Source organism: Rhodnius prolixus, unplaced genomic scaffold (genome assembly GCF_049639745.1).
Source record: "Rhodnius prolixus isolate KJV_2025 unplaced genomic scaffold, Rpr scaffold_11, whole genome shotgun sequence".
Lineage (NCBI taxonomy): Eukaryota > Metazoa > Arthropoda > Insecta > Hemiptera > Reduviidae > Rhodnius > Rhodnius prolixus.
Window position 1 is genome coordinate 8,981,842 of NW_027411625.1, and position 16,901 is coordinate 8,998,742.

The 16,901-nt window shown below is 34.6% G+C and overlaps 1 protein-coding gene and 1 long non-coding RNA gene across 4 annotated transcripts in view; both read left to right on the forward strand.

Moving 5' to 3' along the window:
- The first annotated feature begins 212 nt into the window (after positions 1 to 212).
- On the forward strand, positions 213 to 2,544 carry LOC141459206 (uncharacterized). Its single transcript, XR_012461420.1, has 2 exons — positions 213 to 786; positions 1,920 to 2,544. It is a non-coding gene; the product is annotated as an uncharacterized lncRNA (long non-coding RNA).
- A 6,675-nt stretch (positions 2,545 to 9,219) lies between these two features.
- sli (slit guidance ligand) overlaps positions 9,220 to 16,901 on the forward strand; it is a 91,127-nt gene continuing 83,445 nt past the window's right edge. For 2 of the 3 annotated variants that reach the window (XM_074138510.1, XM_074138511.1), the window contains exon 1: positions 9,220 to 9,789. In XM_074138510.1, coding sequence (XP_073994611.1) covers positions 9,548 to 9,789 — 242 coding nt within the window. In that variant the 5' untranslated portion in view covers positions 9,220 to 9,547. The remainder of the gene's footprint in view (positions 9,790 to 16,901) is intronic. The other variant, XM_074138512.1, reaches the window with a different exon arrangement.

A 16,901-nucleotide genomic window follows, 5' to 3' on the forward strand; every position in this document is an offset into this window, starting at 1 on the left:
ACGAGACTAATTTTGTTAAATGAAGGCAAATAAATTAAATCTTTTTACTGTGCACAATCGCAATATAAACGTTCATTCGAAGAGAAAAAGTCTAGAACTAGAAAGTCTGCTTTAGAGATTTCGCAGGCGATGAGAAATGCCAGCGTTATTACTTAGACGTAGTCAACCCCTCCCCAACATTTTTTTCAATAAATTTGTTAACAACTGAGGTTATTGGAGCCCGAAGCTTTTTTTTAGTGCACTGCCGACCTCCAGACTGTATTCTCTCGTTACAGACAACATTGCCCATCACAGGACTGACTGTTAGTTATAAGAAGTTCCTAGGAAGAGAAAATCTAAGAGCTAGCAGCTGGATTCGAACCCGGGTCCTCCGCGTGGGAATCCAAAACGCTAACCGCATAGCTAATCCCTTCCCTTATTTGGTATTATATTTCAATAATTATACAAATTATTAACTACAATTTGGTTCACTTCTGTAGTGTTTTATTAATTAAACAAAAAAACGACTAATACGGAACTGATAAAGCAATTTGTTGGAGGGAAAACTAACTTGTAACAGTGCAGAAGGTTGTCGTTCATGAAGGAATGAGTTTAGCGTCACTTCACGTGCTATTATTCGAAACAATTCGATGGGATCTAGTGGTTAATCGTAATTTTTTCACTTCAGCTTAATTCGTAAGACGGAAAATGAATAGTTTAGCGCCAGTCGTTGTTCAAGCGACTTCTCCTTACAAGACATTTCAAGTTGGAACAGTAATCTACCTTGGCTACCATCTAAATTTTCAGGTAATAATTGCACCATTTCTTCTTAGTAGCTGGCCGACACATGTACTGGAATCTTGTTTGGACGTCAAGTTAAAATTCAAATGTATGTTGTGGATGAATGTTTCTCACTGAAACTAAAAGGGAAGCTATAAGGGTATAAGACTTTTTTGTGGCATTTCCTTTGATTTATACTTATAGTGAAACTTAAACAGTGACTTGTAAATAGTCGGTCCTTGAAGAGAAAATTCTGAGTCAGATCATGACTTTCTAGATGCGTTATGAGTTAATCAGATATTAACTGTAAACTTAAGATTTTAGTCACTGCAAGCTTGTGTGAAGTAGTCATGAATGGCCCTGTTGCTTGGTTTCTGTCAATGTCGGCAGCAGTTCGTGCTTTAGGTGCAGCATTCCATTCTTAGAGCTTGGAATAAACAATCAATTTGCGCAAGTCTCCTACGTATCCTGAGACGCCAAATTGTGCGTTGTTAATAGTCGTTTGAACGGGTGTGCGCTCCAAGCTAAGTATTAAGTATACTCAGGGCGCTGAAGTTGTATATTTACTCTTATTTTTAAGCATTAAAATCAAGAAATGCTTGTCATTTATGATTAAATAATCGCAAAATTTTGAGCCTCCTTTTTAGCAGATTCAAACAGAATCCAAAACTAGCTTATTTGAACGTCCATCTACATTGTGAGTGCACTCACAGAGTGCATGGCAAAAAAAAAAAAAAAAAAAAAAATAGTTTGTTGGAAAGTATAGTTCAGGTTACATTTTTGGAAATTTGTAAACACTTAACTTCCAAAAAAAAAGCTGACTTCATCGTGTTAAACTTCATTTTTGTTCGTACCATTACTTTACTAGGTTACTTTTTATATTCGGTAAAGCAGTTATATCCCTTTTAATTCCCACCACATTTGGACACTACTTTTTTTAGACCTTAGTTTATCAAAGTAAATTTGCTTGGAAGTTACAGTAGAGAAAGCTACAGCAAAAAAGCGAAGTATTGTACTCTTCTGTATTAGGGAGATTGTCTGCGTACAGTGTACAATAACTAAACTCCCGTTTAAAAGTCACTACCCATTGCCAGCTAAATCTATATGAAGTATATATTTGCTGTATAAACAAGTTGTTGTTAACTGTCTATCTGTTGCAGATTTGCATGATTTCGGCTGACAAGCTCATTCGAACTTTGTTAGCAGATGTGCTGATCTTCAAAAGGACTGTAGTGCACTTGGCGGATGTCGTGAAGGCATTCACTGGAGGATGAAACTACTGCTATACCTAGCAGGGTGCTGCTGAACCAGTCTTGCAACAAACTTCAGGCGTTGCGGTTGGATAATTCGTGTAGAAAGCTGCCAGTGGTCGATTATTAAACCAGGAGTTGGCATAAAAGCAGTTTGCAGTTTGAACAGAACACCTTGTGGTGCTCGGCAAGATACATCAGCCTTAGAGTTCGTAATGGCAAATTACAGCTTTATTGTACTTAACTGAAATTTTCCAGTTAAATTGTGTTGTTGTTTTTTAACCTACTACAGTTGCGCATAAAGAAAAATATATACATATGTAAACCACACGGTCGGCCAAATCGTTTAAAAAAAGTGTAAATAGTAGAGGCGATAGGAGAAAACCCTATAAACCCTAAGTGGAAAAATCATTATATGATACCGTTATTTGACAAATCGCTGTATGTATACAGTTCTTGCAGAATAGCTTGAAATTCGTTTAAGATTTCATTTTTGGAAAAATTGAATTTATTAACTGGAAATAATATCCAATAATACCCAAGCCTGAACAGTATATTTATGGAAATTCAGCCAAACATACACTCCGTTCAGAAGTTAACCACCTCCTCACTAGTTAAGTAATTCTAGAGCCACCTGACTCTAAGCTCCTGCAAGACACGGCATGCACCGAGAAAGGGCACCATGTTCTCAATGTCGCTTGTGTTACACAGAGCATACAGGTTACCACTTTCAGGTCTATCTACCCTGAAATTGAGAGTGAAAAGCTCGTCTCTCAATTATATACATATTATATATAGTTGTAAAGAAAAATTATGTTTTCAAGTTCTATTTGAATTGGTAATAACAGCTTATCATTATGTTTTTTTTTATTTTATTTTTATTAATGTTACTTTTTCTTTTTTTATACAATATGTTGCTTTGTATATCGAATAAACAAGCTTGGATGACTTCTGTAAATAATATGTATAATCTGTTTCATAAGTCCTTTATATTATTTATTTTATTTTACTTTTTTTTTATGATTTAAGGCGCGTCAACATCTAAGGTTATTGGCGCCCGGAGCTTTTTTCAGTGCACTGCCGGCCTCCGAACAGTGTTCTCTCGTTACAGACAACACTGCCATCACCGGACAGTGAGCTGTAAGAAGCTCCTAGGAAGAGAAAATCTAAGGGTCAGCAGCTGGATTCGAACCCGGGACCTCCGCGTGGGAGTCCAGTATGCTAACCTCATAGCTGATCCCCTCCCTTTATTTATTATTATTATTATCCTTATCCTTATTATTATTATTGTTATTATTATTAGTAGTAGTAGTAGTAATTATTATAGTACTTAGCCGAAGAGCCAATAAGTGCGAAAGCCGCTGCTTCAAAAGCCACTAACAGAAAACACATAAGCGCACTATTCAGCCAAGATATCGTACAAGTGCACTGAAATGTGTATACACTTCCGCAGCATGCAGTGCTCAGCAAAGACATAGAAAAAAAGAATACATACAGACAAAAAACCATATAAATATAGGGAATGTAATTATAGTTATACTAATGCTTCGACTTTGAAAATGCTTACCTATGAAAATCTGGACATATAGTGAAGTCACTTACACAAACTCATAAGCTCGCTGTAAGAAAATTTTCAATTAAGTCAAGCCTAAAAAAAGTAATAAATTATTTTTAAATCTGGTTTGTTGGATGCAAGTCTTGAGAGCTCGTCTTTAACACTTATTAATGTTATCCATATGAGAGGTAAGACCGTCAATTAATCTGAAATGGTACATTAAAAGAAGCCAATGTACCCAATCTCTCTTGTAATAGTATTCAATTAATAGAATGTTCTTAGAAAAATATTTCAAATAAAAATTGTTGATCAACTTAAGTATAATGAGTACAAAAGATTGAAGAAAATTGATGGTGCTATTTTAGTGGTAATCTTGAAAACATGTAAGTCTCTTAGGTAATGGTGACGTCAAGTTGGTATGGCCACTTTGTTTTGCTAATAACTTCCGTAATTTAGCGGCACAAACGACAAAATTTGGTGAATCGCCGGCACAAACGACTGGTAGAAAGAAATGTTTGAAAAACTCAAAAATAAAATGTGGCCATACCAACTTGACGTCAAGTTGGTACGGCCACTTTGTTTTGCTAATAACTTCCGTAATTTAGCGGCACAAACGATGTGCGAAATTTGGTTAAAAAACTCGGTGGTGGCCATACCAACCTGACGGACGTATGGATATCGATAGTTAAATAAAATTCAATGCCTTCTCTGGTTTTATGTTTTCCAGCTAGCGTACATCTACCCACTCATATGCACGGACTGTGCGCTGAAAACATTCTTTTTCCTTCTCTGGGTACCTGAAAACATGCATTTACAATATCAGTTTCGCAAAATTGACGCGATGGCAACACTTCATTTTACTATAAGTAAGAGAAAGTAGAAAAGGATTTTAATAGAGTTCCAAGAGGACGTGGGATCTAAGTTAGGGCTAAGTTTGATTTGCTTTATCAGCTTTAATGAAATGAGGAAATAAAGGGAAAGAAATTAAATTGTCGAACAAGGACAATCATCTATCTTACTCGAAAGCATATTAAAACCCCGCCATTAATAAATATAACAATATTATGTAAACAGAGTTTTCTATTTCCACTTTTTAGACACTTGAAAAAATCATTTACACAGCTTATTTGAAAAACATTATGGTTCCAGCCAATTCTGCAGATATTTTTCGAATATAAGCACTACTTATTACTTATTAACTTCCTACATTAAAACGGTCATGTTCTATCTCAATTAGAATCAAAGATTGCAACATGTACAAAGCAGGTCTAACTGTACTGGCCTCCAAAATACTTCATATGCTAGTACTGAAAAGTTCCAAATGGGTAATTTCGTCCACTTGATGTACAAATTGATTATGACTTGATAGTGTAATGAAGGATTACAAGATTTTACGGGATAAATACAGGTGAGTATTGACAATTAGCCGAAGAGTAGTGTGCATAAGTTGCTTAAAATTAGTTAATAAAAGTACCTTTACTCTATTAAAAAATCGAAATTCCATTAAAAGGTCGAATAAAAATTAAGTAACATAGTGTGAGTTTTCTCAATTCATTATGCAAATCATTTGGACGCACTAGTTTATATTTTTATTACTTTCAGTGCTCAGATTTTTTACTTATAAATTTTTGTAGTGGTTATTTTTAAACATACTGTAAAATGGAAAGGTTTATTTTAAAGTATTGAATCCATTATTCATTCGATTGCCACAAAAACCAGTGATTTAGAAAAAAATCAACTGGCTTTTTATTTTGGGTAAAAAATGACAGCGTTTCTATTTCAGATTTTTAGCTGGAGAAAGGTGTTTATTGAAATGTACACATTATCATAAAATGTTATAATAATGAATAAAATAAAACGCATTCCCTTTTAGAGTTAACTATGAAAAGCTTTCTTCTTGTAAAAAAAATTATGCTAATTTGAAGCTTATTTCAAAGATAATTCTATGATTTATAATTATTTTTATTACGAAATTTAAAATGCATTATCAATAGAAAACCTGTCCTACATCGACTTAAAATACTTGTTTTTTGTTTTAATTAATGTGCACGTTACTTATTTAATATTTCTCGAAATATATTTTATTGTGTAGTTGCCAAAAATTATGCTCGTTATTTTATTAAAAAAAAATAGAAATTGTATCTTTTATTGGAAAAGAGTAAATAATACTCAAAGTGGGGTGTTTTTCAACATTACTCTTTTTTTACGATCAACCATTATGCAATAGTCCTACCAGACATCTTTAATCCTCAATAATTCCATTCACCCGAAGAAGCGTTGGACAATAGATGAACTCTCACCAAGCTTGATGGACGACAGATAAAAAAAAAAAACAATTAGGTGGGTAAGAGATTTAAAAAGGTTGGGTGGGTACAACTGTATACTATTATTAGTCACAATGAGTTTCTCTAGGTTGCAGCACTGTCAAATGAAAGAAGGGTATATTTCGTCATTTTTCAGAGCAATATTTAAGGTGATGAGATGACAATAAAACCCCATTGCCTTCGAAAGGATTAATAAACTATCCAAAAATTTGTCTGCTCAGACAAATATAGTAGAATTTAGGGTAAAAAGTTAGCGAGAATTATTAAGGCGAGAACAGTTATCAGTAAATATAATTTGTATAAAATGGTTTTGGATCAATGACCAAGCTTACAGGCAAAGGTTTAACATTTTATTTAAAGACCGTTGCTAAGGTATGAACACATCGTATCGCTTATGAAAAGCGTATTTAGAGCATTGTACCTTTAGGAATTATGGGATCCCCTCTCTTTCTTTTGTAGGTCGGGTACTTTCGAAACGTGCCTCTGTTACTTCCGGCAGGATTATCAAAATGCGCAGCTCATACAAGGCAGCGTATGAATAGCTTTGGCGGCCCCCATCTTTACAAAACAAGAGAATATGCTTGGAATCTCCAGAATGAAATGTCGGGCACGTAATGTTGGAACGAGCAACTGGCAGATCAATATGGGGTTCTGCCCGGGGTATCATTCCAGTCATAACTTTACCTTCTCAGCGCTCAACTGCGGCAATATAGCCAAGCAGTTATCCTATTCTGCAAATTAAAAAATTTTTATAAAAAAAATAAATAAATATTTTTTGGTGTGAACCCTCACACTCACTGCTATTCGCACTTACTCGTACAATTCTAAATGGACTAATTTTTCCACTAATCCAGAATTTTGCTTAACCTTTTTCTTTATCGCGTAACTTGGTGGTTTAGCCGCGCCAATAATTTACAAATGCAGGTAAATAAATGACTCCTATGCCATTTTTCAAGACTAATACAGACCATGGGAAATTACCAGATGTTGGAAGAGACCACGCTTCCTGGAACTCTCACTGATCCTGATATTTCTCCAACATCTGTGACTGGAGGTTACTCCTAGAATAAAGGGCTAATTAGTATTTGTACCCAGGTTAAGCAACCCCAGCACTTACAATATCGTACTTTGATATTTCGAACTTTAGCGGCCACAACTTAACATTAGCATTTAAATACTGAGGATCATACAAGGTAAATATCGAACTCGGATAAACGGAATTAATTTAATTATTCACATTTAATCTATTAATTAAAATTGGTGTAACTGTTTTTCAAGGAAATCCTCCAAAAAATAAATAAATAAATAAATACAAAATAAATCCAGAACCAATTCCGTAAAGTTGAACTTCCGATAAATAGTTCTCCTCAAATTTGGAATTTGGATTATACACTTTAATAAAGCCTTTAAGTTAAATGATTGAGTTAATTTGATAACCAAATAAAATCCTGTGGTAGTACCCAAAGTATTCAGTTCAAGTTTTCTACCATTTTTCGTTTTTAAATTTTTGATCTCAAACAACCAAACACAGAACCTTTTATTTTTAAAAAAAAAACAACATTTTTTTGCACTTATGAGATTTCAGAGCTTACATCTCCGGTAAAACTTCTATTTCAAAATTTATTATTACTTCTTTTTATTTATGGTTGATAGTGATGGCATTGTGACCTGTATTGGTGTAGGCGAAATTACTCACAATGCAGCACTCCCTCCAAATTAGAATACCTCTGAATTCAGGAGACTTTTATGGAAGTATAAACTCCTTAACACCTAGTAACTAACCAGACAACCAAATCTTCTTTTGTCTGGCAGCAATGCAGTTAGTTATTAGGTGAGTTGGTGTATTCTCCGATCAATCCCACAGAATCTGTAGAAGTTGTTGCCACCTTGGCAGAAACCTGTAAGCAAGAAAGTATCTTTACCTTCCACAATTCTGGAGAACCATTTCAGAGCTTCATTCAGTTCATCAAGCCTTTGAGCTGATAATATTAATTACTAATAACAAAGCTGTTTACTAGTAGCATGGTTATAGCTTAGGCTACTTCTCGATATAAAACTAAATACATGAAATATTAGTGAATTATTGCCAGAATTGCGTGAATTTTCTCCTGAAGAAGATACTGGGATATTTACGCACTCCTTGCTTGAGGAGAGATTGATTCGGTATTAGTACTCATTCTGATTAATATGAGGAAACGTAAAGTATGTTTGCTAGCTGCCTTTGTTCATAACACCTAATTTTTTGGTAGTTGGACGTAAAGTCCGCCTGAAAAAAAAAAATCGGCATTACTTTACTTTTATTTTCTGGTAATTATGTGCTTAAAAATGGTGGCATCCGCTTTCGAGAAAAATGCGAAAAATTGTATTTTAGAAAGTATATTTACTGGTTCTGTAGTTTTTGAGCAAATCCTTAATGTTTTTATACAAGTATGACTTCTAATTTTTAAGATTTTGAGATTTCTCTAGAAATATTCATCTACATGTAGATGTAGAATCTATCTGTTGTCTGCATTTCAAACTTAAATCTTCAATCTGAAAAGCTATATCAAACCGTTGACGGGCATTCAGATGAATGTGTTCATATAGTTGTATTGGCGTATCAAGAGGCCTACTTCATCTGCATAGCCTTGTCTTTTCAGAGAAATGCCATAAGCAAACTTAGCCGAGTGGCTTAGTAATGAACTTATCTCCTGTCTATGGCTAGCGGTTTTCAACTATCACTTCTCCGACAATACGTGTATTAACGGTTTGTTGTTTGTCTGAGTGCTACAACTTTCTACGCTTTTAAATGGTTCACGTTCTTTTGCGGATACGACGGGAAGGTTTCGCGACCAGACAAGGCTGCCTACCACTGACAATATAAGTACCATACTCATGAGAATGTTCCGAGCAATCTGAGAAAATTAAGACCCTGGAATTGATTCTCAGCAGCACAAATGTATGGCAACATTTTTCTGAGGGGAATAAAAATTTATGGACGTTTTTGGGCGACCGATGTAAACATTATTTCCGTTGTGAACTCAAATTTGAGGGGAAAAAACGATTAAGAGAAAAGAAATAGTCGGCTGATTCAAGCTTCCAGGTGGATTAGATTAGCTCTCGTAATATAAAAGTGCCTTTGATAGATGGGATTGCGCTTGCGTTGCTCTAAGGGACTCGGGGCTTGTTGGGATGGCAGACGATCTCAGCGCTGTACAGCGGTACAACTTACAAATTAAAACAATCTGAAATGTTTTCAATGCAGCGGAGTCTCCCCTACTCGAGGAGTTTGGGAGGACGCTTTCAGTATGCCACCGACATTCACCAGTAGTGCGTGTTGTGTTCTCTAAGCTAAGGCGTTTTTACTCTAAAATAATAATAATAATAATAATTCAAAAGTGTTTTCACAATTTAAGTTAAACATTACCTTAAAAGATACCTTTTTATGGAAAAAACAAATCATGGTTTTGAAATTCATCTTTGTGATAAAAAACCATGAGCAGTTCATTATGAGAAGATGTATTTAAATTTTTTACTCGTATGATAAAGAATTTTACTTTGAAAAATAAAAATAAAAAATTAGGTTTTCGAACGATCCTTTAGAACGTTTCATAGACTAGATTAAAAAAAAAAAATTTCCCACTGTGTGTTTTTTTAAAAAAAACACCAAATTAAAGACAATGTTGACTTTGGTGCGATTTATAGTGATCTGGTTTTGCTGCAGTTCATTGACAATTGTAACTGGCAGTAAACAATTAAATACGCAAATCGGTGGACATCCCATTCCAGTCAAAGTGAGCTCCAGTGTACAAACACTCAGTAATTGTCCATGGGCATGTACCTGTCTAGCATTAGCCGTGGATTGCTCTAGACGAGGATTGACACAAGTGCCAGCAAATCTTCCACAGCATGCAGAAAGATTGTAAGTTTATTTTTTGTATAGTTCATATTTTTCAAAAAAAAGAAAAAGTAAACCAAAAGAATTCTTGTTAAAATCGAAGTTTTCAGTCAAAAGAAAGGGTTTTTGACACTTTCGTTCAAGTAAACTTACTTTAAAATCCAAACTTTTAGAACACATATATCAACAAAATTATATAAATGGTAATAATGTACAATTCATTGAAATTGTATTTTATATAAAAATACAAAGATCTAAAGAATCTCTTCTCTCGAAAACCTCTCGAAATAAAGTTTCATAATTCAAACAAAAAATTATAGCTATCTGCATGATTGGCAAATATATGTAATTTAAGGAAATTACAATGGTTTTTGAGAAATTCAAAGAAACTGCAAAATCTCTTCCAAGATATTCATTTCTTTCCATTTTTTGGCCATGCCATTTTCATCAATGCAGGAATTTCTACAAACAAATTGAATCCATATTTAATGTTATTTAAGTGATAAGAACTCGGAAATGGATCTATAGAACGCCACTTCACTCCTAGAAATGTCCTAAAACTTGTTTTCCTTTTAAAAAAATATTTGAAATATAAAATATAGCAAGTTAACTTGCTAACAAGTTTAAAAAGAAGTTTATAAAGCCTTTCACGAGCGAATTTTATAAAACAAAAAATATATCATTTCAATAAAGTGTTTACTTTCCCGTTGAAGAAGCCAAAACCTTATTTCCGGAACCTCTGATTGTACACACATATTAAATTTGAACTAAATTCAAAAAGTCGATCATCCATTCTTCTAACATCTCTTTGCCCCCTCGTAAGTAGCAAGTATTGTTTTCCTTCAGATTAGTTAGTTCGAAAAAAAAATTAGTTTCGAGAGATTGGTAGAGTGTACGAGAGTGTAGCTTAACGGAAAATCAGAGAACTCTGAAATTTGATATTTCCTTTAGGAGCCACCAGGGGATCCGGCAATAAGGTGAATAAAACCAACCGGAAATATATATATATATATATATATTTTCGAAAACGTCTGGAACAATTTTTTTTTTTAAATTATTAATTTTCTGTTATAGAGAGAACAATGTTATTTTTATTTAAATTCCGGGGTATAATAAGTCAATTAACTTTTTAATTAGTAAAAGACACAAATTCTACGTTGTAAGGAAATATAATTACGTTTATTGCTTTAATAAATAGTCGTCTGAGTGTTTATGACAGGTTTTTAACTTAGAAAAACTAGTAAATTTGAGAACTTAAAACATTATGGATGATTGAATCTGATATAAATTGTATTTTCATAATATACTTTCTTTTTTCAAGCTATAACAGCTAATAGGATGAAAAATAAATGCCAGTTTCAGTCGTTATACATTTATTCTGCCGAGCTTTCGACCTAGGGACTAGGTCATCTTCAGGGCTAGTTTACAAAGTAATATTTTTACATTACAGGGTTGGTGTGTCTTCTGTCTTGTCTGTTCATGGACTCAAGATAAGACAGAAGACACACCAACCCTGTAATGTAAAATATTACTTTGTAAACTAGCCCTGAAGATGACCTAGTCCCTAGGTCGAAAACTCCGGCAGAATAAATGTATAACGACTGAAACTGGCATTTATTTTTCATCCTATTGAAACTATGAATCAGTCACCAAAAATAATGAACAGAAAATGTTATCATTTGAAATAGGAGAGCATATCAATAATGTACATATGTTACTTATTACAGATTTTTTTTTAATTTGTTTTTAACTAAATGGAATTTAATTTTACAAAAATCTTTTGAAATATAAAGTGCAGTTCAAAATTGTGCGAAATAAAGACAGTTTGCGCGTTTGGAGATCTTTACACAATTACCGTGGTATGTCTATCAAATTTCATTTAAGTGTTACTAAAATATTTTTTGAGGGAACTATATTTGATTAGGGGATATGAAAAAAAGCATTTGTGTTGAAACTCAAACCACATTTGCCGCATTAAATTTCAATTAAAGCGCGTCAAATATTTGAGGTAATTGACGCACCAAGGCCCTTCTGTTTTTACAGACAATGTTCTAAAATCTAAAGGTAAGAAGGCTGTATTGGAACCCGGGCTTTCTGTATGGAACTCCATGGCGCTAATCACTCAGTTAATACCTTCCTAAGTGACACAAACGAGGTGTGGCTATTAAATAACGAGACTGATGCTTTTACAAAAGAACTAAGCATGCGCCAAATCCGTCAGCTGTGCAGCGTAAAGGCTTCTCTTTCGATTACAGCGTCTCACGTGTTTGTAGAGAAATTCTGTCTGACCGGAACCGTCATTTGTGTAAGAGGTGTTAAGTTTCGTTTTGCCGAAAACATGATACTACACATGTAGTAGAGCAACGAATTGTCGTGAAATTTCACATCGAAACTTGGTAAAACCGCTACTGAAACTTATCTTTTATTATAATAAGTTTATAGCGATGAATGTTTATCACTTGCGCGAGTTTTTGAGTGGTTCAAGCGTATCCAAGATGGCCGAGAAGACGTCGGAGATGATGACGCGCCAAGACGGATAAAAATATCGATTATAATTAATCAACATTACTACTACCGTGAGGTGCTTGCTCAACTCCGTGAAAGAGTAAGGAAAAAACGACCCGATTTGTGGAAGAACAAGTCATGGGCTCTCCATCAAGACAACTAGCCGGTTCACACTGCATTGTCTGTCAAGACGTTTCTAGCCAAGTACAACATCCGCGTTATTCGCCTGAACTGGCCCCATGTGGCTTTTATCTGTTCCCCCAAAGTCAAATCTGCACTAACAGGAATACGATTTCAGTCCGTTGAAGCTGTGAAAGAGAAAGCAGCACGCGTCATGCAGGAGCTCACAGAAAAAGACTTCCAGCACGGTTTCGAACAATGGTAAATTCGCATGGAGCGTTGTAGGGATAGGGGAGGGTGTATATTGAAGGTGATAATAACTAAATATGTATAAAATGTTTTACAGCAATAGTCTCGTTATTTAATAGCCATACCTCGTAGACTGCGTAATGTTTCAATAAGTACTTCAATTAGAGCACAATATTGTGTGGCTTCTTTCAAAATCCATTGTATTTTTTAAAAAACTAAAATATTTAGTAGCTTAATTTCAGCCATTTTTCTAGTCAGTAAGATTAAATTTTATTTATAAACTCAATGCCTGCCTCGTTTTTCGGAAGTCTTTCTGAGGTAGCGTACGAGGGTCGTTTGAAAAGTCCGTGCAAAGTCAGAGAGATAGCACTACTGGCGCGTATCGAGGTAATGTTTAGTTAGTAGCATCTCTTGGAAGAACACACACCAAGTTTCAGCCAGATCGGTCTATTTCTTTGTGTTTGGCATTCGTTTGAATCGAGGAAGTCGAGTGATTTTCAAAAAATGGACGAAAAAGAATTTCGTGTGTTGATTAAACACTACTTTATGAAAGGCAAAACGCCTCAGGAGACTAAAGAGAAGCTTGATAAACATTATGGTGACTCTGCACCTTCGATTAGAACAGTTTATAAGTGGTTTCAAAATTTTCGGAGTGGCCATATGGGCACAAGTGACGCTGAACGTTCTGGACGCCCTGTTGAAGTTACTACTCCAGAAATCATTGATAAAATCCATGATATGGTGATGGATGACAGAAGAGTGAAGGTGCGTGAGATTGCTAGTGCTGTGGGCATCTCGAATGAACGGGTACATAATATTTTGCATCAACATTTGGACATGACAAAGCTATCCGCAAGATGGGTGCCGCGATTGCTCACGCTTGACCAAAAACGAAATCGTGTGAAGTGTTGCAAGGACGGTTTGCAGCTGTTCCAGAAGTATCCGCAGGACTTTAAGCGTCGTTTCGTCACTGTGGATGAAACATGGATACATCACTACACTCCTGAGACCAAAGAACAATCTAAACAATGGGTTACCAAGGGGGAATCTGCGCCAAAAAAGGCGAAGACCGGTCCTTCGGCCGGAAAGATTATGGCGACTGTCTTTTGGGATTCGCAAGGAATAATCCTCATCGACTATCTGGAAAAGGGTAAAACTATTACAGGTGCATATTATTCATCGTTATTGGACCGTTTGAAAACCGAGCTGCAAGAAAAACGCCCACGATTGGCCCACAAAAAAGTCCTTTTCCATCGCGACAACGCACCAGCTCACACCTCAGCAGTTGTGGTCGCAAAATTAATGGAAATAAGGTTCCAACTCGTTTCACATCCCCCCTATTCTCCAGACTTGGCTCCCTCGGACTACTATTTGTTCCCCAATATGAAGAAATGGCTGGCGGGAAAAAGATTTTATTCAAACGAGGAGGTGATTGCAGAAACGAATGGCTATTTTTCAGACTTGGACAAATCCTATTATTCGGAAAGGATCAACAAACTAGAGCAGCGTTGGACGAAGTGTATAAGCCTAAAAGGAGACTATGTTGAAAAATAAAAAAGGTTTACCCCAAAAAATTAAGTAGTTTTTATTTTTGCACGGACTTTTCAAACGACCCTCGTATTTAAAGGCTATGAATCGGTAATCACACCTCGAGTGAAGAACTGTAAAATTTCTGGAGGCTGCAAAAAGCGGACAGCCTTTAGAATAACTCTTCGATTGTACGAAGAGAACGTAATTTAAAATTATTTGTTTTTATCAACTATTTATTTTTATGCTGAGCGAGTAAGTTATAAAAGTAATGTTTTTTCTTCCCCAAAAAATATTTTTTGGTAGTCTCAGCCTTTGTGCTTCTTAATATGTGGCTACACCATTGATGAAAAGTAAGGAGATGTACGATGGCGCAGCATGGACGTGCCAGGAGGCTAAGCGGCCATCAGAATTGGGGCACTTATCTTCTCGTTAAACAAAATAACTTCCACGGTGTCATGCGCTTTTTTTTCTTCAAAAATTATGATGGCGTATAGTGAATTTACTGATTGGTTTATGGGTGTAATGGAGTTAAAACAGCATTTCGTTTGGAACAAGAGCATAATTTGAGTAAAAAAAAAAAATCAATGTTTTGCTTTAATCTGATATGTACTGTGAAGTACTCGTACTTCTTAATTTGACTTGAATTCATTCCCAATGAAACTTGTATGAATATGTGGATGTTTGCTCCGAAACAAAGTAATCCCCGTTCAAATCGTCAACAAGTTTTGTTCCAGCAAGATTACTTTCGGTCAGATTAAAAAAGGATATAAAAATGAATGACTTGGGGGTCATTGAACTCCTTTTTTTACACCCACCCTATGGTCCAGAAATAGCTTCATCCGACTACCATTTGTTTCATTTCCATGGCACCCTTTGTGAGAGAAAATTTAATAAATTTACCGAAGTTGAAACTGGACTGCAGGATGGTTCTTTACTCTCTTTCTCAAAGCTTCGAATGGTTCGTTATGAAGGAAATAAGAGCAATCTAAGTGAGTCTTTTTTTTTCCTGTACTGGGTGAATACAGAAACAAAGGGAGCTGAAAGGAACCGGAAATACGGCATTGTATAAGATGCGGCTCGCAAGGCACGTACTAGATCATGTGTGATTTGTGAGCTAAACTTCTGGCCAATGTTACCAACCCTGTATGCTGGACAAAACACAAAGAATTCTATGGAAAACAAAACAAATTTACATAAAAGAGGTGGCCACAATATATAATTACAATTCTGGTTTATTTCCAATGTTGGATACCCTGCCAAACATTTTTTAATTTCCGTTTTTTTTTTTTTCTAAACTATAAACAGCGCGTCAAATTAAATTAATGAGTAGACCGAGTTAGCGCTATGGAGTTAACGAAATCTACTGCGAGCATTATACTTCGTAGTTTTACCACTAATGTCCCCTGTAAAATTCCTAAAAATACAAAATTTGGAATGAATGCTGACGCGAATTTTTCATATTCTTATTAACAAAAATTTTCGTATAAATAAACTGTAAATTGTACACTACGTTACCATAAATGTGGATGACTCAGTTTAAAAGATTCTAGATAACATTTTGTTATTGGTTTCCATTTGATTAGATACAAAGAAAAGTGATAGGCAATTAAGAGTGATTGAATAATAACAAGATTAAAACAAAATTTTGAGTTTTTAATTGAGGTTTTTATTGTTTCTTGTTTGAAACAAATTTTGCAAAAAATATAGCACATCATGGTTGTATCAAGGATATACGTACAATATTGGAACAGGGCTCATCATCTAATAAATATTGAAACAATAAGAATTGAAAATAAAACCAAAATTCCAAATTTGAACAAATCCAGTTGATCGCAAGTGTCAATTTAATGAATTATTAATTTATTTTTTTAAAAGTTTTTAGCGTTTTTCTCGAAAATGGTTCTATTTATGTGGACATATTTGATATTAAAGTAGACAATCTTTTTTGTTCCAAATTCTAATATTTCAAGGAAATTAAATCACGTAAATAGGGTTGCCAACTGCCCTTTTTTTTTTTGGAAAGGACAGTCCTTTTTTAACACCTGGTTGTCCTTGTCCTTTCTTAAATTAGGAAAGGACGCCATTTGTCCTTTTTTCCAGATATTATTCACACAAATCTAATTTATTTTATTGTATTTTTGATTTAAGTTCTGACTTCCGAGACTTCTTCATTTGGCGTGTTGTTTTTCCGTTCTAACTGAACTGAATAGGTCAACAGTTTATTGATGTAACGATGAACAAAATGCAAAAAATCGTACTGGATTTGATGATTCTGATTATTATATTCTTATGGTAGGTGAATTCCTTTCATAATGCCGACGCTGTTTTGAGGCCTACTTTTTTTGCAATTAATAAGAGATTTCTGCATCAATTTTTAAAACAACCCCTATGCATTGTATACCTTTCGAAAGGTGATTGTATGTAGATGTTTTTCATGAACAGTGCACGTTTTAAACTTATATAATATTTTTGAGAAAAATGAAGTCGAAAGTTTTTGGAAAAAAATTAGAAACTTGCTAATTCTTGTGTTTGGGCCGCAAAATGAAATACTTGATATTATTATTTTGAAATATAAATTAGCTTATTTAAAAGGAAATTTACCCTTCTTTCTAATGAGCTTATTTAAATTGCTGTAGCTTTAATAGTTTGAGAAATATAAACAAATGTTTGCTAAAAAGTAGTAGTACCTTGAAAAAACATAAAATTAAAAATATCTATAAAACGGAGCCGAA